This window comes from Garra rufa, chromosome 3 (assembly GCF_049309525.1).
Source record: "Garra rufa chromosome 3, GarRuf1.0, whole genome shotgun sequence".
Taxonomy (NCBI): domain Eukaryota; kingdom Metazoa; phylum Chordata; class Actinopteri; order Cypriniformes; family Cyprinidae; genus Garra; species Garra rufa.
In genome coordinates, this window is record NC_133363.1 from 1,790,216 (window position 1) to 1,812,537 (window position 22,322).

At 40.4% G+C, this 22,322-nt stretch overlaps 1 protein-coding gene across 1 annotated transcript; it reads right to left on the reverse strand.

Annotated features, from left to right (window-relative positions):
• Nucleotides 1-986: 986 nt before the first annotated feature.
• On the reverse strand, nucleotides 987-15,547 carry znf219 (zinc finger protein 219). Its single transcript, XM_073835575.1, has 5 exons — nucleotides 15,397-15,547; nucleotides 8,299-8,389; nucleotides 6,161-8,207; nucleotides 5,776-5,919; nucleotides 987-5,086 (listed from the first exon to the last, which is right to left on the reverse strand). The coding sequence occupies exons 3-5, from the start codon at nucleotides 8,202-8,204 to the stop codon at nucleotides 3,969-3,971; spliced, it is 3,306 nt and encodes a 1,101-aa protein (XP_073691676.1). The 5' UTR covers nucleotides 8,205-8,207; nucleotides 8,299-8,389; nucleotides 15,397-15,547; the 3' UTR covers nucleotides 987-3,968.
• Between the last annotated feature and the right edge of the window lie 6,775 nt (nucleotides 15,548-22,322).

Below are 22,322 nucleotides of genomic sequence, written 5' to 3' on the forward strand. Positions count from 1 at the left end.
TATGAAGAGCTGGTTTTAACAAAATGCCTTCTGTTATTAAACAAATACTGCTGATGTTCACTTCATCGTTGTCAGTTAGAGAAGAGTGAGAACCAACAGTACAACACAGCTGAAGATCAAATCCAGTACTGAGTGTATTACTTTTAAATTGTAGTTCATTACTCAATACACATTACATGACCATCCATAAATGAATAAATAAATAAATTTACATTTCAGGTAAAAATCTTTTTAAATTACTTTTACATTTTTACCAAACTTATGTATTGCATTGATTTAAATAGGATCAGCTATTGATGTGAGAATACATAGAGAAGGAAAACTTATTACAACTTATTCATTCTGAATAACATAAATACAAACAGTGAAGTTGCACAGTTTAATGTGTTTGAAAAGAAATGCTTAATTTATATTATGAACTAATTGCTGTCATTTTGTCAATAATATGGCATCATATACTCAATAAAATAAAAAAATATATATATCTGTAGTCTGATTATGAAAAAGTTAAACCAGTTAAATAAATCAAGTATTTAATTTTTGGAATTGCATTACATAAAACAAATTACTACCTAGTACTGATCATATTATAAAAGATATTAGCTTGGTTTGTTTAGGTTTAACTAAATTGTGTGAACATAAAGGTTAAAACAAATTGCCATGCAAGTGTTTATATTGTACATTGTACTGTCAAAGTCAAAGGTCAAAGGTGCAATTAGGACAAACAAACAGTACTGCGCTAAACTCACACCATATAGGCTGTCCAGTCTTTAGAAAGTTACACTATTCACAAAGAAAACCGTAATGTGACTCCACGTGTGAAACTGGGTAATTTCACGAAAATGTGGATATATCAGTGCAGTGACCATTTAACCCCACGTACATGCTTTATTTAAACACACACACACACACACACACACACACACACACACACACACACAAATATAGCAGGACATGCAATAAAAAACACATAATACGGAAAGCAATAAATGTTTTTTTGAATTTTATTGATTCTTTTCTACTGTATTTTTTTTTTCTCAATCCACAATTTCATATTAGTCACTACTATGTTAGATCAGCTTCCTCTGCCACCAACAGCGGTCAGCTACTGGAAAGACCAAACCCAGACCTTCTCTCCACCTCTCCCCTCTCACTGGATAACATTTATGAATTCACACACTTGTGGTGGAACGACGAAAAAAAAGTGCATGTCAAACGTAGTGAAATTTTGAGCAGCACGTCACTGTTTGGGAATACTTTATGCTTATTTCACAGTGTCAGTATATCTTCACAAAATATTCATTTTTAAGACATCGATGCACACAAACAAACACACAAAACAAAACTATTGCCCTGATCCCTGTACACAGTTAGGCCGTCCTTAAAGAGCCACATCATTGCTGATGCAGATGTTTGGCTGCGCAGGGAGCGATGGAGAGCGGGTATCGCGGTTTGATCTCTCGTTAGAAACACGACATCTCTATTTCTATCTGTACAACATTCAAGAGACACATTTTGTTCATGTATTTTTGTTTGTTTGCTTAGTTTTTTTTTTCTTCCATAAAACATAAAAGAACAATGATAATAATTATGAGCAGAAGAGCTTGATTTCATCTCGTCGGCATCAAAGGAACATCGTAGAAATTAAAGTAACTTCTGAAAAGGCCTCAGAGCTAGATAGTACGTAAGCTTTCAGTGGTGCATACGCTAAAGGGAAGGGGGAAAGCAGGAGCTGCAACAGCACACGCGATTGATGGAATGACACTCGTTATTATGAAATGGAAATGACCCCTACATCTGACATCTCAACAAAACAGAGGATCAGATACGAGGCAGCACAGAACAGTTTACCAAAGAATACAAAGTGAAACAGTAGGGGCTAAGTGCTTTTGGTGAGCTTACAAAATACTTGAGGAAGTGCTCAGGACAGAAGGCACAGTGGCTTGACTGTTATCTCGAAGGAACACCACATCAGGGGCTACCGGACGCATAAGATAATCTACACACGAAACAAGGACACGATAACGCACGTATTAAGGCCAGCCTCTGTCAATCACTGGACAAAAGTACCGCCTACTCAATGTCTTACGATAAAAATGAGATGACCCGATGGAAATGATTTCACACAGTCGGATGAGGAAAGTAGATCATCATTTGTAAGATGTGCTAATTTCACATCAAAAATGCGACACGATTACATCAAATCAAATTTGGCAAGCAGATCAGTCAGACTGACAATGCCGATACTGGGACATGTCTTGGACACGGTTTCAGCATCAGCTTATAAATATATTAGCAATCGCTGAAGTTTCAAGATCATCAGGCAAGCTTTAACATTGATTGTGTGTCCGAACGATTGATTTGTTGATTGGTGAACATACAAAAATGCATCATTTAAGGGAACATTGAATCTGCAGCATTATGAAAAAAAAGGTTTGGGTGAAAAGAGAATAAAAGTTTGGTCTGCATTCGAAGGGGAAACAAAAGTAAGTTTAGGGGAAAAGAAACTTTGCACAGTGCTCTAAAGACATTCTGAAGCAGTCTTCTTTCATAATTATTATAATACTTATTACTATTCTCCATATCCGTTTCCAGTAACACTTTTTAAAAGGAAAACATTTTTTGTCCTCTTTTTTGATTTCTTATCTTTACAAAAGCTACATATGTTCTACTGGGATGTCTGGATTTGTTAGTGTTTGTGTGTGTGTTTTTTTCTTCTTTTTTTTCAGTTTTTGAAATGTAACAAAAAATGTCTACTCACGTCTATAAAAACAGCTTACTGAATGTTTTAGTAGAGACCCACTTTCCACCCTCTCTCGGATGGTTTGAGAATCTGAGATATTCCAGGAATATGAAGGATATATTGCAGAGTCTCCGTTTTCTAGATTGTGATTTGTTTCTAACCCTGAAATTTGAACTTTATTCCATAGTAACGGTGGTCTGGATCCCTGGCGGAAATCCTGGTGGTATCTGTAATGTAAACACTTCCATAGGGCCCTTGTCAAACGGCCAGATGTTCCCACATGTGGTGCTCTGGGTTCATTCATGGTTTCATTCACAGCAGACATAGTCACACAAACTGCCACCATATTGTCACAGAACTCTACGCTCTAGCACAACTACGCATATATACTGTATATATTCACTGTAACTATATTCCTGTGTTGCTGAATCTGCTAAAAACCTTTTACATCAACAGGCACTGAGAGAAATAGCATATAGAAGAGGCAGAATCTCTGTTTCATATAATATCTGAAGAAGACCCGTCGGAGCAGACTGGCAGTGTGGATATCTGGTAATATAATCTTTACTCTGTCCTGTTCTGTTAGAGGTGATTCACAAGTACCGTTCAGTTATCACAGCATTCTGTTCAGAGTCTGGCAGGTGCATGGTAAGAAGTGTGCTCACTCCTTTGGTTTACTGAAGACATGCAGTCAGATCAAGTTCGCGTGGAAGTTGGATGTCCGTTTAGTATTCGGTTAGTGTCTCTCTCAGCATTAATACTGTATCGTAGTGATTGAGAACAGTGTCTCTTTTTTGCTTTTGCGGCTCCCCAGATTGACATTCCAGGTCCTCGTCGAGATGAGAGCAAGATTCACAGGAGGAGCAAGGAAATTGGAAATGAAATACAACTTGGCAATTGCGTTCGCTGACAAGAAGACAGGAACAAGTGAACAGTGTTCAAGAAGGCCCCGAGACAGGCAGGCTTAGACTAGCATACAATACTGGATATCTCTGTGTGATTGAGAGTCTGTGTATGTGTGTGTAGAGGTAATCGATCACTAACCGAGGGGGGAATGTTTGATTTAAATACTTTTGCAGGTTATCTGATTACTGACTGTACAGTATGTTAGCATAGCGACTGGTCTGCCCTTGGTTTGAATGATAAGAGGGACCCTGGACAACTATTTCCCAAACATTTCTCTCCTGCCGCTATGTCCAAACTCATCCAGGGCTCTCGTTAGGTGTTATTTCCCCAAGACGCCTTCCTCCTCCTTGGGCAGATCCTCGAGCATGAGGTCTGATGAAACAGACGGAGCCCTTCTGCTCTGATTCTGGGGTACGTTTCCAAAGCTGCCATTTGCTTCCAGGTCATTCTCCTCCTCATCGACTTCCTCATCCTCCTCATCCAGTCCCTTCTCTGTGTCACCGACACTTCCCACAGGGCCTGGGGCCAGTTCAAAATTGTCCTCTGCTTCCCTGTTCTCTGGGCTGACTCCATTCTCAGCTCTCGTCTTTGACGAGACCCAATCCTCAGGGGATGCTGCTCTGTCTTCCGTACCGAGGAACTTCCACAGAGCCAGCGGATCATGATCTGGCCCGGCCAAAGTCAGTCTTGGAGAATGATTGGTGGAAGTGAGAGGATTTCCCCTCTTGCGACGAGACTTGCTGGTGTGATTAACCTGAAGGTGCATGGCCATCAGCTCAACAGATGAGGTTCGGAAGGGACAGAACACGCATTGATTGAGGATGTCGTTCCCTCCTTTAGAGCCACCTGAAGGTCCACCTACAGAACTACTCACTCCCCCTTCATCTTGTGGGCGACGGGAAAGGTCCAGAGGTTCAAAGCCTCCTTCCTGGGACCCACTGGATGCCATCCCACCCTGGTAGCCGTTTGCTGACACCATGCGGCTTGTACTAAGGGGTTTCCGTCGAGACACTTTGGGCATTTTTGGAGGTGGTACCTCCCCAATCCAACTTGCTTCTAGACCGCTGGCAAAGAGTGTACCCATCATCCCTGACAGATTGCGATACTGACTCTCCAGGTCTCCCTCTCTTTGACGTCCAGATGCAGAAGAGCCCTCCTTCTTCTCTGGCTGGCCTGCGGCCCATGACTGACTGCGCCTTGAAAAAGGAGCCTCTGCAGGAACCCTCCCAAAAGAAGACTGGGACATGGAGGGGTGACGGCGCTTTTTCACCCCTTCATGAGGAGAGCCAGTCAGAGGGGGGAGGCTGGGTGACGGGGAGTTTGCAGGGCTTGCCATAGCATTCCTTTGCTCACGATGATGACGTTGAAGGTGGTACTTGAGAGAGCCAGACTGGGTGCCAGCATAATCACAGTGTGGGCATTTGTAGGGTCTCTCACCTAAAATGAAAAATAAAACGACACAATATCATTTCAACAACAGAAACAGTGTTTCATTAGGGAGGCCTGTGTGGAATTGACTATATGCAGTTACACACAGTAATAGATAGATGGCAGTGCTTATCATCATATGCAACATCAGGTGTAGTCTCCAGTGCATTACTGTTAAATTAGGACATTCCATCTCTCATCAACCGTGAGAGCGCTGCATTTTTGGGGGTGGGGGTGGAGGACATTTTGTGGATGAACCTGATAGGCAGCAAATGGTTTCAATCAAGCTTAATCATTAAAAATGATCATTTAGGGGTATGTAATGTAATGAATAAAAAATAACTGATGTAATAATATCAATCAATATCAATCATCATAATAATTTCTGTGGACACATTAATGGACACATGCCACAAGACATCCAATTAGAATAAAACAACCCAAGTGTTAAAAATTTTAACATTAAAAAGATAAAACAAAAAAAACAACAACAACATACTAAATTAAAACTAAGAATAATTATGAAAATGTAGATTTTGTCTACCTTTGACACTATATAAATAATGCTACTGTAAATTAATATTTAATCTATTACTATAAATCTTAATTGTCCTGTTTTATATTTTGAAAAATGGCTCCTGGAACCTGCTTAAGTGCACCCTGGGGTGCAACAGTTATAGCATACTTGTTGGCCCCACCTGTGTGTACACGAAGGTGCACTTTAAGGTGATGGGAAGACCGGAAGGCTTTACCACAGTAGGGGCAATCCTTCATCCCTGTTCCCCGAACACGCTCCCTTGGAGATGAAGTGGAAGAGGATGATCCCCTCAGACCATTCTGACCTTGAATTGAGATAACATATAATGAATACAAGCATTTGCTTTCAAATTTAAGTCTTTTTTTAGTCTACGCTGTTAGTAAGAACAATTCTGCCTTTCTGAAACACAAAGAGGAAATGTTCCAAAACTAAAAGCAGTGAAATATAAAAAAAGAAAACTATAATAGCCTACAAAGGATTGTAAGAGATAAGAAATATTGTACTAATAATGTCAGCTGTTTTTAGTTATGCTTCTTGATCCTTACCAGAAAGATGTGATATGACAGAATGGAAGCTCCCAGTTGTCCCAACTCCTGGTGGTAGCTGTTTTCCCTCCTGCCTTCCTTCACTGTCACTAGTTCTTTGCCCTCCTCCTAATCCGCCTGTTGCCTGAGCTCCACTCACTCTGTTTATAATGTCCTCTTCCCTGGACATGCTCCCTCGGGCACTTTGACCTTTCTGTGGTTTCTGGACATGAACACGGGCATGAGCAACCACCTGCTGAAGGCTTCTGAACAGCTTGCCACAATCTGGACACTCCCAGGGTGGACTAGATCCCTCCAGTTCCTCTCTAGAACCTATCCCTCCCAGGTAGGCCCTCATCTGCTTGGCTTCCCCAGCGACTGTGCCTCGTGAGGAAGAAAGCTGATGGTGCGAATGAGATCGCTGCTGCTGCTGCTGCTGTTGGTTGTGCTGTGCAGCCACCAGACTGCGAGCAACAAGCTGCCACATGGCTGCCTGGTCCACTCCGTCTGCTGCTTCACCTCCCCGTCCTCCACCATTGCCCATTTCTGCAACCTGTGCCACTGCCTGAAGGCGCTCCATGCAACTTCCATTGCTGCTGTCTTTGGGTAAGCCCAAATAACCCAATATAGAGGATTTGCTAGAGCCTGCACTGGCATCTGATCTATCTGTGCGACTTCCTGAACCACCACCACCGGTCATACTGCGAGCCAAGAGCAAGTTGGAATACAGAGCCCCCAGCACTTGTGTGCTTGCAGGACCTTTGGATTGCTCACTTCCAGCTGGTCCCAGATTTCCTAATCCAGCCTTAAGGCCCAGCTTGTTGAGATGCACCTTCATATGATTCTTTAGAAACCACGGTTCCTTGAAGCCACGGCCACACACCTGGCACTTGTGATCCAATGAGTCCTTGTGCTTCCGCATATGCCCCTTCAAAAACCAGGACTGAGTAAATCGCTGCCCGCATGTCTCGCATCGGAAAGCTGGAACAACTGACATCTGTGAGGGAGGAGTCTCTATTGGTGCTGTTTTAGGGTGAGAAGGGAAAACCGTTTCTGTGGTAGGCTCTTCAGGTGGGTGGCTCTCCTGCAGATGGGCAGCCAGTCTTTCCTCCTGACTGGCTGAGAAGGGACACATTGTACATTTGTAGGGGTTGTGGAGGATTCGCACATGACGTGCCAGCTCTGAAGCTGTACGGAATTTACCCTTACAAGCATGACAACGGAAGGCAGAAGCAGCTGTGGAGGAGGGGGTATTGTCTTCCAAGTGTGGATGGCCAAGTGGAGAGAAGGAGGTCGAGATTGGTGCTTCCTCTGTTAAAGGTGGAGTCAGGGCTGTGGTTCCTTCAAAGAGGAACTGAGGGCTGCTAGCAGTTTGAAGAGGTTCCTCAAGAACCATGTCTTCATCCATACTCTTTTGTAATGACCCAGGTAATGGCTCTCTGTTGTTGAGATGCTGGATTACACTGTCGCCCACATGGTTCTGCTGCAGTTTGGCATGTGTGGTTCGGTAGGGAGCTGAAGCCCGACGCTCCCTGTCTAAACTGTGTGCTCGAGCATGCAGAGACAGAATACTCTGGAAGCGGAACCTCTTTCCACACACATGGCATGGGAACCTTAGGCCAGGCCCGGAGCTGGTCCCTCCGGAGACAGCCATGCCCTCATTGTTGAAAAGCTGAAGATCCAACTCATCATCGCAGGTGGGACTTTGACCAGAGGAGATTGCCTGCTCCAAAGCTCCAAAACCAGGAAATGGTGCTAATGGTGTGGCTGGGGGGCTGCTCTCTGATGAGGGACTGCCAGGCTCCAGTTCACCAGGAAACAGCGCCACCGCTGGGGTGGGTGATGGCGGTGTTGACAACTCCTCATCATCCTCCTCATCTTGGAGGCTGGCCTCAGGAAGGGGGCAGGGTGAGACCGGGGCATAGAGTTCAGTTTGAGGGCTGGAAGGGGTAGATTGAGGACTCTGGGGTAGGAATTGAGGACTGTGGTCAAGGGAAGGCATGGAGGGAGAAGACAATGGGGGCTCACAGGAAAGAGCCAGCATACTCTCTGGTGGGGAATCCATACTCTGAGCGAGAAAAGATAAACAATTGTGATTAGATAAAGACAGGTAGATGAACAGACAGACAGACAGACAGAAAGACAGATCGATCACTCACTGTTGATGTGTCTATGCCATGCTTCACTTCCTTGAATTAAAGAGGGTGTGTTCTGATGGTGGCAATCTGCCTGACCACCTCCAACAGTCCCCTGTCAAGTACAACACAGAATAAAAAATGAGTGTACACACATTTGTTCCTGTGTACGGGTCTAAGGGCAGAGCAGGACATAGACTGTCCCAAACAGGATGGGCGCGAGATGTTTGGACTTCCCCACACACCCTTCCTGCACATACACTTACAGTAGCCACTTAAATCAGAACAAAAATACATATATATACACGCCATAAAATCCAGAAACTTGCTTTCCTCCCCCACCAATTCCTCATATAAACACACACACACCCTAACACATAATGCACTGATAGAAGTGAACAGTTACATAAAGGCACACATGCATACCTTGCATAAGTCTGCAGCGGACAGGCCCAGACACAATTCAGAAAGAAAGAAACAAACAAACACCTGCTTCTTTCATAAATAAGAGGACATATATTTCATTGATGATTACAGAAAGACAATCTGCTAAACATCTGTGAGGGCGTCTGTATGTCTGAATATGTGTCACTATGCTTGTGTTTGTGTGGGTGAGTTTTTTTCCCTGTATTTACCTCTGCGAACAGACCGAACTGTATGTCTGTGTCTGAGTTTGGATTTATGTACACAATCAAGTGTTTGTTTGTGTATTAGTGTGTGTGAAAGTACGTGTATCTGTGACATAAGACTTGGACGAAACGGTGGCTAACAGAGCCAGTTGACATTTTAGCTCAGCCGTGACTCACAAGGATATCACACTATATCAATCATACTGCCCCCCTCCGTTTGTCTGTCTTTCTTTCTTTCTTTATTTCTTTCTTAATCCCACTATTATTGTCCTTCTCTTTCCTTCCTTCTGTCTTTTCACTTCCATAGATTGCGATTCCACCCCCTGCACTTTTTCTCTTTTCACCCTCATTCCCTCCTCCCTCTGTTCTTGACTGATTTTCTTTCATTCTATCTTTCCCTCTCTCACTCTCTCTCTCTGTCTCTCTGCAGCGGTGCCAGTTGGCACGGTGCCAGGGAATGCTGATATCAGCTGGTAGATTGGGGCCTGCCAACATGGCGAAGAGAAAGAAAGAGAGGAGAGAGACAGACAGGCGAGAAAGAGAAGAATGGAGGGGGGGGGGGGGGGTTAGTGAAGAAAACACATAAATGAAGAACACAAATACGTTCTGAATGAGCATATTTGATGAGTAAATCTGTCAAGAAAAGGGACAGAGTGTTCTGCTCTGCAATGGAGGATCTTGCAGTCTGTTTGGTCTGCTGGCATTATTATCATATGAATATCGTCATGGCAATGCACTGTTCCGCTTTGACAGACACGTTCGTGTCTGACCAACCCTGTCACGCCAATAAAGCTTCTCCAAATTTGGATAGATGGAGAGAGTGATAAGGTGCTAGACAGAGGGGGGAGGGGAAAGATGAAGGCAGGAGAGCGATAAAGCAGCATGCGCAAATAATGCATGCACACACACACACACACACACACACTCAATATGGCACCTAGTCACTAGATGATTCATGCATGCTAAACACCTTTGTCTGAATGGCCACATGCTACACTCCCCGTATAAGCGCACACAAATACACGCTTGCAAATTTTGTGCCTTCATGGGGCACATGTGTCGGCTATTTAACTAACTGCTTTGTATGCAATGGAATAAATATTGTATAACAACAATGGGAAAAGAGAAATAGATGGCTGTATTTGATGCATGTCTTGTTTTTAGTTTTGGACCTTTGCAAATTAGAAATGTCAAAAAAGTTAACACTGAAGTAACAATTGCATCCCATAAAGGGAAGAATAAAAATGTGCAACATCTCTAGGATTCTGACTGAGGTTAAATGATTATTCCACTTTCTAAGTATCAGTAATTGGTTTTATTGAATGTTTACTACAGAAAGACCGGTACTTGCACACAACTTAACTCGCCGTGAGACACCACTCATAAAACCTCTATATGGCTGAACAAGCACTTGAGTCATCTTTGATAAAACAGATATTTTTTTCTCACTGCGCTTCGTTTTGCGTAGCCTTGAGCACCTGAAATAACGTCTCCTGCCTTTGGTGTGAGGACACACTGGGCCTCCAACAGTGTAGCCATGTAATGTATCTAAAGGCTAAGAAGAGATCATTCATACGTACTGAAAGACTTTAGACTCGTGGCCTTGAAAATATAACATGAATGGCTTTATCGCAGCCTGTTCTTTGATATGTGGAGAGAGCGAGAGAAAGAGAGCGATATCTTTAAATTGCGAGAGAGCCTAAGAGAGAAAACCGATTACTCAGTATGCGATCCGCATGTGTGTGAGTGCAAACTTCGAGGCTTGAACTGCACTTTACCTTTCTTCTATCTCTGAGTGGGATTTCTAAGGTCAGTGTGTGTATGATTCTGGATTGTTGCAGTCATACAACAAATCCCCACAGACAAAATTCATTTCCTGTTTCTAACCTTGGCCTGAACTTTATCTCTCTCAGCACCCCAGCTCCCACACACAGTTACTTGAACGTGTGCAAAATTCTCTTTCCCTTTCAACTTCCTCTTTTTAGGGTTGAAACTCCAAGTCATCCACAATCTTCACCTGTTCACTTGCGGACAGTTTGAAGACTCAGTTCAAAAATGCTGAAGAGAGGATAAGCAAGTTCAAAACATCACAATCTTGGCCATTATCTCCTTAACAGAGTATGAAACAAGGATATCACTCTTGAAATGATTCTACACTAAGGTGCTTTAGAGAAGAAGAAAACAACAAATTCTTCCAAATGCAAAGGCTTAACCAAAAAACTGCAGTGGTCAAGTTCACTTTCAAGTTTACAAAAACAGCTCTTGTTGAATTTCTTGTAAACAACTTTGTGTTAAGTTAAAGGAGTAGTTCAGCCAAAAAAACAAAAAAACCTCACCCTTCAGTTGTTTTTAAACCTGTATGAGTTTCTTTCTTCTGTGGAACAGTCAGTGGTCTTTTTTTTTTGTTCTTTCTTCCCAAACTCTTCTTTATGTTCCACAGGAGAAAGAAACTCATACTGGTTTGAGAGATAGTGACATGCTTTTCATTTTGGGGTGGACTGTCCCTTTAAGAATTGGTTTTATTATACCTAATGTGAATAGCTATGTATCTCAGCTGATCTAATAATGGTAAATGCAGGTGTAAAATCTGATCACTCCAACCACATTCAAACACACTGCATTTGTGGTGTAAACATTAATGCTCCTGGACGACGGTGATTAAAGGAGAAGTTCACTTCCAGAACAAAATTTACAGATCATTTACTCACCCTTTTGTCATTCAAGTTGTTCTTGTCTTTCTTTCAGTCGTAAAGAAATGATGTTTCTTGAGGAAAACATTTCAGGAATGTTGTCCATAAACTGGTCTATGTTGCCCGCGAGTCCAAAATGCAGTTTTCAAAGGGCTCTAAACGATTCCAGCCAAGGAAGAAGGGTCTTATCTAGCCAAATGATTGGTTATTTTCTAAAGACAATGACAACTTTTATACTTTTTAACCTTAAATGCTTGTCTTGTCTAGGTCTGCGATGTGCATGCATACTCTGTGTACTCTGGTTCAATACAATTAGGCTGAAATACTCCCATCTCATTTTATCCTTAAAAATTATCCTACATCGCTGCAGAAGTACCAACCTAGTGTTTAAGTGTGTTAAAGTTAAAATGCAAAGAAGGTCAAAAAAAAAAAAAAGATAAAACAGTGATTTTGGTCGATTTCAAAGTTGAAGACGAAAATGAGATGGCCGTTTTTCGGCCTACCATAACTGTACTGAACCGTACTGAGTACATTGAATACGCATGCACAGAGCTAGACAGGATGAGCATTTGAGGTCAAAAAGATTTGAGGTTAGAAAATAGCAATCATTTCGCAAGATAAGACCCTTCCTCCTTGGTCTTTTCCTTTAGAGCCCTTTGAAACTGCATTTTGGAAGTTCAAACTCGCAGGCTCCATAGAAGTCCACTATATGGAGAACATGTTTTCCTCATTAAACAATTTCTTTAAAACTGAAGAAATAAAGAAATTAACATCTTGGATGACAAGGGGGGTGAGATCTGTACATTTTTGTTCTGGAAAGTGAACTTCTCCTTTAAAACATTTACATTAGATTTTATAGAATTGTCTGGGATCATCTACTGTTTAGACAGTGACAGGTAATTAGATGTACAACACTGCAAAAAATGCTTTCCTTGCTTTCTGTTTCCAGCCAAAATATCTAAAAATTCTTAAATTCAGAATTCAAGGTGATTAAAAATAATTTTTCTTGTTTTAAGGAAAAAAGTCAACATGAGGTGCGTTTTTGCTTGAAACAAGCTAAATAAACTGCCAATGGGGTAAGAAAATAATCTTGTTTTCTGTTTGAAATAAGATTTTTTTGCTTACCCCATTGGCAGATTATTTTGCTTGTTCTAGCAAAAACTCACTTAATTTTGACTTGTTTTTTTTTCTGACAAGAAAATAATAGTTACTTGTTTAGAAAGTCTTTCTTGATTAAGTATTTTTAGAAATTATAGGCTGGAAACAAAAAAATCTACGTAAGAAAAGCATTTTTTGCAGTGAAATGTATTACATTTTATCAACATGCAGTAAGAGCCTGACATATATCTAATGTAATCATAATGCAAGAACGATTTGACCTGTCAAAACCGATGAGATGGATAATAACAGGTGTCGGTACGGACATCAAGAGAGTATATGCTCACTGATTCAGGCCTGCCCTTGAATGATCTAATGAAGGAATCATTTTCAGAAATGATCAGAAATGGCTTTTGTTTTACAACGAACAGCCCACCTCTGACCTCTACCAATAAAACGAGCTGCAAGGTGTTCGCTGTGCGCAACAAGTGCACAAAGGCAGTGTGCTGTGCTAGAAAGTCTAGCTTCAGGCATCCGAGCACAGAGAGGAACTCAAATAGACACAGACGACGCTGATCTATATCTGCACGAACGGGATGAGCCCTGCTGAATTTCAACTTGGTGGTGCTTATTACATTGTAGTATGTAAAAATGCTTTGTCATGTATGCATTTAAAAGTATGCTTTATTGACATCACAAATGCTATGAGACTAAATCGACATAACTACATTTAAAGTGTTTTTAGTGGTCAACTTTTTCATTTCGAACCAACAACCTGTTGTTCCTTACATAAAACAAGAAGATACAAATATTTTCCCCCATATACAAGCATGTGATTTTGGTTCTTTTTTAACATCCCTAAATTCAAAGTATGAACTATATGTTTTGCTAATTATGCCATTCAAGTTAAAGCACTGAGACCCCATGTCAAGCCGCAAATCTGTGGCTGAATTAGCCTGGTAACAAATTTTGAAGCCAGTGCAACAGCTCATCCAGATGCGCCGTCCGTGCAGGTCATCAAGAGCAGCAGGAGCAGATCTGGTTGTAAAAGTTGTTTACAGGGCCCTTGGCTTCCACCGCCCTGCTCAGCCACATCTCTGTGCTGCTCTGCCCTCTTATCCGTCAAACTGTCACGTCAGTTCAGGGGGGCTGGTCTCATTCCGTCACCCCTCATGCGCGCACGTACAGGGGCAGCGACTATAATAGCCTTTATGCCAATGGCCCAAATCTGTGCCAGCGTTAAATAATGGGGAAGAATGGCGCCCTATATCATTTTCGCATGTAAAGTTTCTTGGCGGGATGCATTCGCAGGACATCAGATCTGACCCGTTCGTGGAGAGAGGAATTTCCTCGCGTGATGTGCGTCAGTAACGCGCAACCATTTTCAGCCGCCTTCTCTCTCGCGGCCATCTCAATTAAAAAGCCACATTAATGAAATAAATAAATGCTCACAAACAAATGCGCACACGACGCGTCCTCTCGCGAACGCGGCCATCCGCGCACGATTAAACCCGAGAAGCAGCCTAAAATCGCGATTTGCAGAAGCAACAGCATCGTTTTCCCAAACGGAGGCAGAAATGTAGCTTTTAGGACGGGATGTTGCGCGCTCCATTTTCTTCCTGATTTTCTTTCAACAAAAGATAAAGGGAGGGGAAAAGGACAAGCGATCAGGGTGCAGCTGAAAAGTGCCATCATGGGGTTTCATCTTGAAATCCGCTGCCAATCTCAGCGCAATCGTGACAAAATCGTGTGAAACTTTACGTTTTTTAAGAAAAACCTAGCAGCTGCAGGTTTTGCGCTACGGTTTAAATAGCGATTCCGGGCGCGCATCTGTGAGGTGACGTTAGGACATGCAGAGCGTGTGCAATTCTACGAGTTATTGTAACATAACATGCATACGAGGCTTTCCTGTTCTTCAAAGTTATAAAGAAGCTGCTTTTTAGCTGCTGAAAGCTGTTTAACAACAAAGTCGGATCTGTAGCATCGACTTCTGCACCCAACACCAATTTAGTTCAAACGTGCGTTTTTTGACGCGGAACAACTGGAACACAACTATCCAAAGCTTCTCGTAAAGTATAAAACTTTGCAATATTGAAGCAGCAGAGAAATGAACAGTTGCTTCTGGCACCGAAAAAGTTCAAACGTGCACAATCATCTCGTTCTTCTCAGTTCAAGGCACTTTTTTCCCCACACTTGAGGCTCTGAAAATATCCAAAGGCCTTAAAAAGCGAAAGTTGCATTTTCATGCTCGAGTCTCGCATCTCTTTCAGGACACAGGCGCGCGCGCGCGCTCTCTCTCACACACACACACCGGCAACGTACACGGCACGAGACAAAAGTGAGGAAGTGTGTATGTGCGAGAACACGTATGATGTGCCCTAACACAGACACACGAGACGCCAATCAATATGTCCTGATGCGTGTATGTGGAGGTTAAGAAACGCGAGGTGTAAACGCGACGACTATTCCGTATCAATGGCTTTTCATTCCCCGGATCAGCCCCCCAAAAAAAGTCGTCGTCGGATATTTGTTGTTTATGAAGGCGACAACAATCGCTCTCTATACGTGTAAAACTGTACGCGCGCACGCACCATGGTAGTCGCGAGCAATGTGCATCAGTAAAATGGTTGAAAAAGCGCAGATTAGGTCAATTATTTGAAATGAATCAGATATTTTGTGATGAAAGTAAGGCTGAATGTACTTACGGGAGAGGCGGCGAGGAGATTAATGACAACACACGTCATGATTACGTTTCACTTGAATTAAATACATTACGAGTTAGGGAAAAAAATGGAAATCGGGGGTAGTTGTATACAAGCATACGCCGATGCCCCCCTCCCTTCTGCCCTCTCTATCTTCTCCTCCTCCTCCTCCCCTCTTTCCTCACACGTCCCTCTCTCTCTCTCTCTCTCTCTCTTTTCTCAAAGATCCATTTATTGTGCAGTCGTGAGTGAGTGAATGAGAGAGAGGCGGAGGCTGTAGGTTGCAAATGTAATTATAATCTCGCAGGCACCATTTTAAAACGATCTATAGATTTGCGGGATGGACTTTTGACGCGCCGCGCGCTTACAAATCACACACAAGTTTCTCGCGTCCGCTTGCGGTGTCGGATTTACTTTCAAACGTCTTTTCAAGATCACAAACGTGTCTTCTTAACTTTGTTGTCCATCAGATAGGGCTTCTGTAGTTTGTGTTGAGAGTTGTGATTTGTGTCGCGCGCAGGAGTAGAAACTCGCGCTCCACGTGGGAGCTGCGCAGGTGCGCGCGCGCGGGTGACCATCTACTATTTTAAGTTCTGAGCAATACAACCATAGGCCACATATATTGTAATATCTGCTACCCTCTTTTAAACAAACAAAAAACCACGGCCTGTGATAGGAAATAAATTAATTAATTAATTAATACACAAATAAATATATTTACTACTAATGCATTTGGAGCATTTTTGCCACTTTTCTGGAAAACAAGTAATAAGAGTAACAACAACAATAACAATGATCATTTCTCTCTCTCTCTATATATATAGATATGTCATAGATATCAATATACATCTGCTATTTGCCCTCTTTTGACCTGAGATCCATGAAAAGAAACAACTGTTATTTTTCATGTAAACCTACAACAACAAAAAAACTTTGTACATCAGAATATACTATAATATTTATAGAAAAAAAAATCTATAATCTTATCTATAAATAATTATTTCTAACCGTACATAACCATACATAATTGTTATTAGTAATAATAACCGTACATCAATTTATAAATGCCCGCTATTTACTCTCTTTTGACCTGAGATCTATAAAAAATAAGTAAATAATAAATAACCAGCAACAGTTTTTTTTTTTAATTTAGGCCTTTTCACAGACAGAAAACCTTTGTATATCAGATTCAGCACCTTTTGTCCTTTTATAATAATACAGGTTCAACTACTAATGTATTTTGCTCTAAATCAAGAATTAATGAATTGATAGTAATAATAATAAAAAATAAATAATAATAATAATAATAATAATAATAATAATAATAATAATAATAACTGATTTAGGCCTTTAAACTTTGTATATCAGATTCAAAACCCTTTTCCAAACAAATAAACAAACAACCAAATAAATAAATGACTAATGCAATTGTAACATTATTTTGTAAAACAGATAATAATAATAATAATAATAATAATAATAATAATAATAATAATAATAATATTTTTTGATTTATGACTTTGTATATCAGATTCAGAATAAATAAATAAATAAATAAATTAATTAATTAATAAATTAATAAATAAATAAATTAATTAATTAATTAATACTAATGCAATTTTAGCATTCTTAAGACAGAAAATACTACTACTACTACTACTATTAATAATAATATTAATAACCATACATCAATATATAAATGCATGCTATTTACTCTCTTTTGACCAAAGATATATACAAAATAAGTAAATAATAAATAATAAATAACCAGCTACTGTAATTTTTAATTTAGGTCTTTTCACAGATAGAAAACCTTTGTGTTTCAGATTCAGCACCTTTTGTCCTTTGAACCTTCAGAGCCTTTTAACAAACAAATAAATACTAATGCATTTGTAACATATTTAAAAAAAAAAATCAGATAATAATAATAATAATAATAATAATAATAATAATAATAATTGTTGAATTAGGGCTTTGTATATCATATTCAGAATAAATAAATAAATAAATAAATAAATAAATACTAATGCAATTGTAGCATTCTTAAGACAGAAAATACTACTACTACTACTATTAATAATAATAATATTAATAACCATACATCAATATATAATTGCATGCTATTTACTCTGTTTTGACTTAAGAAATATGAAAAATAGGTAAATAATAAATAACCAGCTACTGCTATTTTTAATTTAGGCCTTAGATAGAAAACCTTTGTGTTTCAGATTCAGCACCTTTTGTCCTTTGAACCTTCAGAGCCTTTTTCCAAACAAATAAATAAACAAACAAATAAATACGAATACATTTGTAACATTCTTTTTTGGAACAGATAATAATAATAATAATAATAATAATAATAATAATAATAATAATAATAATAAATTTTCTCTCCATACAGTCTCCACAGACCCACCAGCTCTGTCTGTCAGATTGAGTATCGTCTGCTGTTGGAGGCTCTGGACAGGTGTTTTTTGTCTGGTTCAGAGGCCATGTTCTTGGGAGTTTGAGGATGATTTTGGAGAGGATTGTGGATATTAACTCACACACACCTCTGACAGTCAGCTCACGCGAGTGTGTCTGCGTGAACGTGTGTGTTTGTGTATTGTGTGTAGTGTCTGATACAGTCATATCATCACCCGCCCCCAACGCTTTGATTGTCTTGTACGCCGCAGCACAAATGCACCAATTAATATGCAGAGAGTGAGTGAGACGGAGACAAAAAAAAGAAAGAAAGAAAAAAAACATGCAAAGGTGGGGGGAAGAGATGGCATGGAGAACAGGAAGGAGTGAAAAAGGGGAGATGAAATGACAGATGAAGAGGAGGAAAAGAGAGCGACGTAGGGGTGGTCCAAGGGGGAGATGAAATCTGATAGATGTTGGAGAGAAAGAGAGAGGGATGGAAGAAGAGAGCAGGGGACCGACGGCGAATCAATACGTACATATTTAGTCAGAGATGGAGGGATCGATTGGTGAGGATGGAGAGAGAATGAGAGGAGAGAGGGGTTAAAGGGGTGGAGTGATGTGGCATTGGCTGCTGTCTCTTTGTCGCAGTGTCAGGGTATTGATACTGTAATATCGCCATGACAATAGCACCGTGGCGACGGCCATGACGACGCCCGGCAGCACAATGCAGCCGCAGTACACCGAGGGCACTGAGGCATTACACACGCGGCGGAGCAGGCCCGACACACACACACACACACACACACACACACACACACACACACACACACACACACACACACACTCACACACACACGCACACGCAGACGGGGGGAGGCTGGCAGGTGCACGGCTGCTGCTCTCATCAATCTATACGTGAACATTAGAGAAGGTGCACACAGCCACATTTGAAAATAAATGAAGGGGCAACATTACGGAAGTGGATGAGAAGCATCGGTGTGATCATCCGGTTTGACCTGTGGAGTTCATGCCAGGTGTCATTCACACAAAAAGTATATCATTTGAGATATTAATAATCATTAATTTTTTTGACTTTTTGTGCCTTGTTGTGTCTCTTGTTTAGAAATGTTATGACATTTATTAAATTTAATCAGTATTTCATAAAAAAAAAAAAAGGTTTATTGATGGGAAGTTCGGATCATTTTACCAACTCGGGCCTTTGAGTCTCGTTCAGCAAAATGAATGAATCGTTCAAGAACGGCCCATCACTCGAAAGGTTGTCTTTGTGATTTTTGTTTTGGACTTTTACTTTGTATTTAGTTCTTGTTTCCTGTTTCCTGCTCCCTTCATCGGCTTCTGAGAGTTTGTACCTTTCTTTACCCAGTGTGAATTTCACACAGTGTTTTCTGTATTCTTGGTCAAGCCTAGTTCCCGAGTTTGGGTTCGAGTCGTTCGTTCATCACATGACAGACACATATAAGCTTAACCAACGCAATCTGAGCCGGAAAGAGAACTGATTAGTTCATCTCTGGAGTCTTCAGGTTTGAGTCATTCATACACAAATGCACAATTGCACATTCATCACTCCCTGAGATGAATCGTTCCTTCTGAGTCACATTAAAGATGCATTCAAAATGAACGAATCGTTCAAGAACGACCCATCACTGCAAAAGTTGTCTTTGTGCTTTTTGTTTTTGGACTTTTACTTTGTATTTAGTTATTCTTTCCTGTTTCCTACTCCCATCATCGGCTTCTGAGAGTTTGTACCTTTCTTTACCCACTGTGTATTTCACGCAGTGTTTTCTGTATTCTTGGTCAAGCCTATGCATTTTTCCATTCACTTTTCAACAACAACAACAAATGCTGATAATGTCATTTGAAAAATAAATAATCATGAATTATATTCTTGACTTTTTGTGCCTCTCGGTATCTACTGATTAGAAATATTATCACATTTATTAAATTGCATCAGTATTTCAGGAATAAAAAAAAAAAAAAAAACATTCAGTAGAATTGACAAAGGTTGTCTTTGTGCTTTTTGTTTTGGACTTTTACTTTGTATTTAGTTCTTGTTTCCTGTTCCCATCATCGGCTTCTGAGTGTTTGCACCTGTCTGTCAGTCATTCAATCTTTACACAGTGTGTATTTCAAGCAGTGTTTTCTGTATTCTTGGTCAGGCCTTGTTTCGTTGATGTCCTTAGTGTTCTTCATGTTCTGAGTATCCTAGTTTCTTTGTAGTATGTTCTTAGTTTTTGAGTTGCTTTGTCTTGTATTCTAGTAATTCATCGTCTGGTCTTGAATCCAGCTCCTCCTTGTCTCTGAGTTCGCCCTCATTACAGTCAAACATCAGTGTATGGACCCTTTTCACAGACTGGGATGCCTTTCCACAAATCTCTTCGCATCCTGATAGCAATCATTAAGTTGAGTGGTCTAAATGTATTTGTATGTATTTATATGTTCTGTGGAAGGCATAGGACCAAGAAATGTTCATCCAATCAAAATGTTCAGTCTGAACATTACGTGCGCATTAAGTGAGTGCTTTTCAGCACATTTCAGCGACCATTTTAGTACATCTTCTCAAGGGACAATACTATAGAAATAAAACTTGAATATATTTTATAGTCAACGTGCAGCTTGTATAACAGTATAGATTTACTGTCCTCTGATAATAACTCAACATACAGCCATTATTGTCAAAATACACTGTAAAAAAATGACTGTGAATTTAACAGTAAAAATGCTACGGTAAAAATCTGTGAAATGGTTAATGGTAAGTTCCCCTTCTATATGCAGTGAAAAACTGTGCATGTAGTTTTACGATAGTATACCGTTTTTGGAAGTGGAAAAAGAATGTAAAATTGACAGTGAATGACCGTAAATTGACATTCCCAGAATTCCCTGTGTTTCATTTTTCTTTAATTGAAGCTTTTTTTTTTTGTTAAAATAACTTTTTCTTCTTAGTTTTTTTTCTTGGCAGTTTTGTACATTAGGGTTGGATGTTACATCTAATGTTGTTAAATTAATGTTTTTTTGCATTATTTCAGTTTTATGTGTTACCATGATGGTGTTTAGTGTTTGTGTGAATGACACTGTGCACCTTCTATATATATATACTATATTTGTTATCATTTAAAATCTCCTTGTGATGGGCTTTGGATCATCATATGACATTATCATCAACTCCTGCTTCTGGTAGTTATTGTATTACAAAGGTACAAAACAGATATCAGTACTTCAAAACGTTGGTACATTACCATTAAATCAGTGAAATTACGGTGTTAACCTGTAAATTTAACTGAAAACTGTAAAACGTAAAACATTGCTACTGTATTTTTAACGGTCAAATTCTGGCAACCACAGCTGCCGTGTTTTTACCGTAAATTTTTACCGTAAATTTGATTTTTTCAGTGTAGCTGGCAACAAATGTGAGTACACCCGTAGTGAACTTGTCCAAAGTGTCAATATATTGTGTCAGCACCATTGTTATCTGCCACTGCCTTAATCATCCTGGGCATAGAAGTGATCAGAGCTGCACAGGATCCTCTTCCACTTTTATAATGAGATCACAGAGCTGCTGGACGTTACACACATGGTGCTTCTCAACCTTATGCTTGAGGATGCCCCACAGGTGCTTAATAGGGTTCAGGTCTGGAGACATACTTGGCCACTCCATCATCTCCAGCTTCCTCAGCAAGGCAGTTGTCATCTTGGTGGTGTGTTTGGGATTGTTATCATGTCCTAGTTTCTGGAGAGAAGGCATCATGTTCTGCTTCAGAATGTAGAGACCATAATGGAATCCATGTTTCCCTCAATGAACCGCAGCTCTCCAGTACCAGCAGCACTCATGCAGCCCCAGACCATGATGCTACCACCACCATGCTTCACTGTAGGCAAGACACAATTTTCTTGGTACTCCTCACATATGCTGGACACCATCTGAGCCAAACAAGTTTATCTTATAGTCTCATCAGACCACAGGACATGGTTCCAGTAATTCATGCTTATGTTGGTTGTCTTCAGCAAACTGTTTGCGGGCTTTCTTGTGAGCCAGCTTCAGATGAGGCTTCCTTCTGTGATGATGCCTTTGCAAACCGATTTGTTGCAGTGTGCAGAGTATGGTCTGAGCACTGACAAGATGACCTTCTACTTCTGTAACCTTTAAAAGCAACGTTGGCAGCACTCATGCATCTGTTTTTGCACCTGACGCTCAGAACGAGTGCTCGACTTCGTTGATCGACTCTTGCAAGGACTGTTCCGAATGGAACCCATCTTGGAAAACCTCTGTATGACTCTGATCACTGTAGTGTAACTCGGTTTCAGGGTGTTACTGAACCTCTAATAGCTTTGACCATCTTTGTTAAAGGGGTCATCGGATGCCCATTTTCCACAAGTTCATATGATTCTTTAGGGTCTTAATGAAAAGTCTCTAATATACTTTGGTTAAAAATGCTCAATAGTAATGTAAAAAAAAAAAAAAAAACAACAACACCATTTTACCTTGTCAAAATCAGCTCTGCAACATT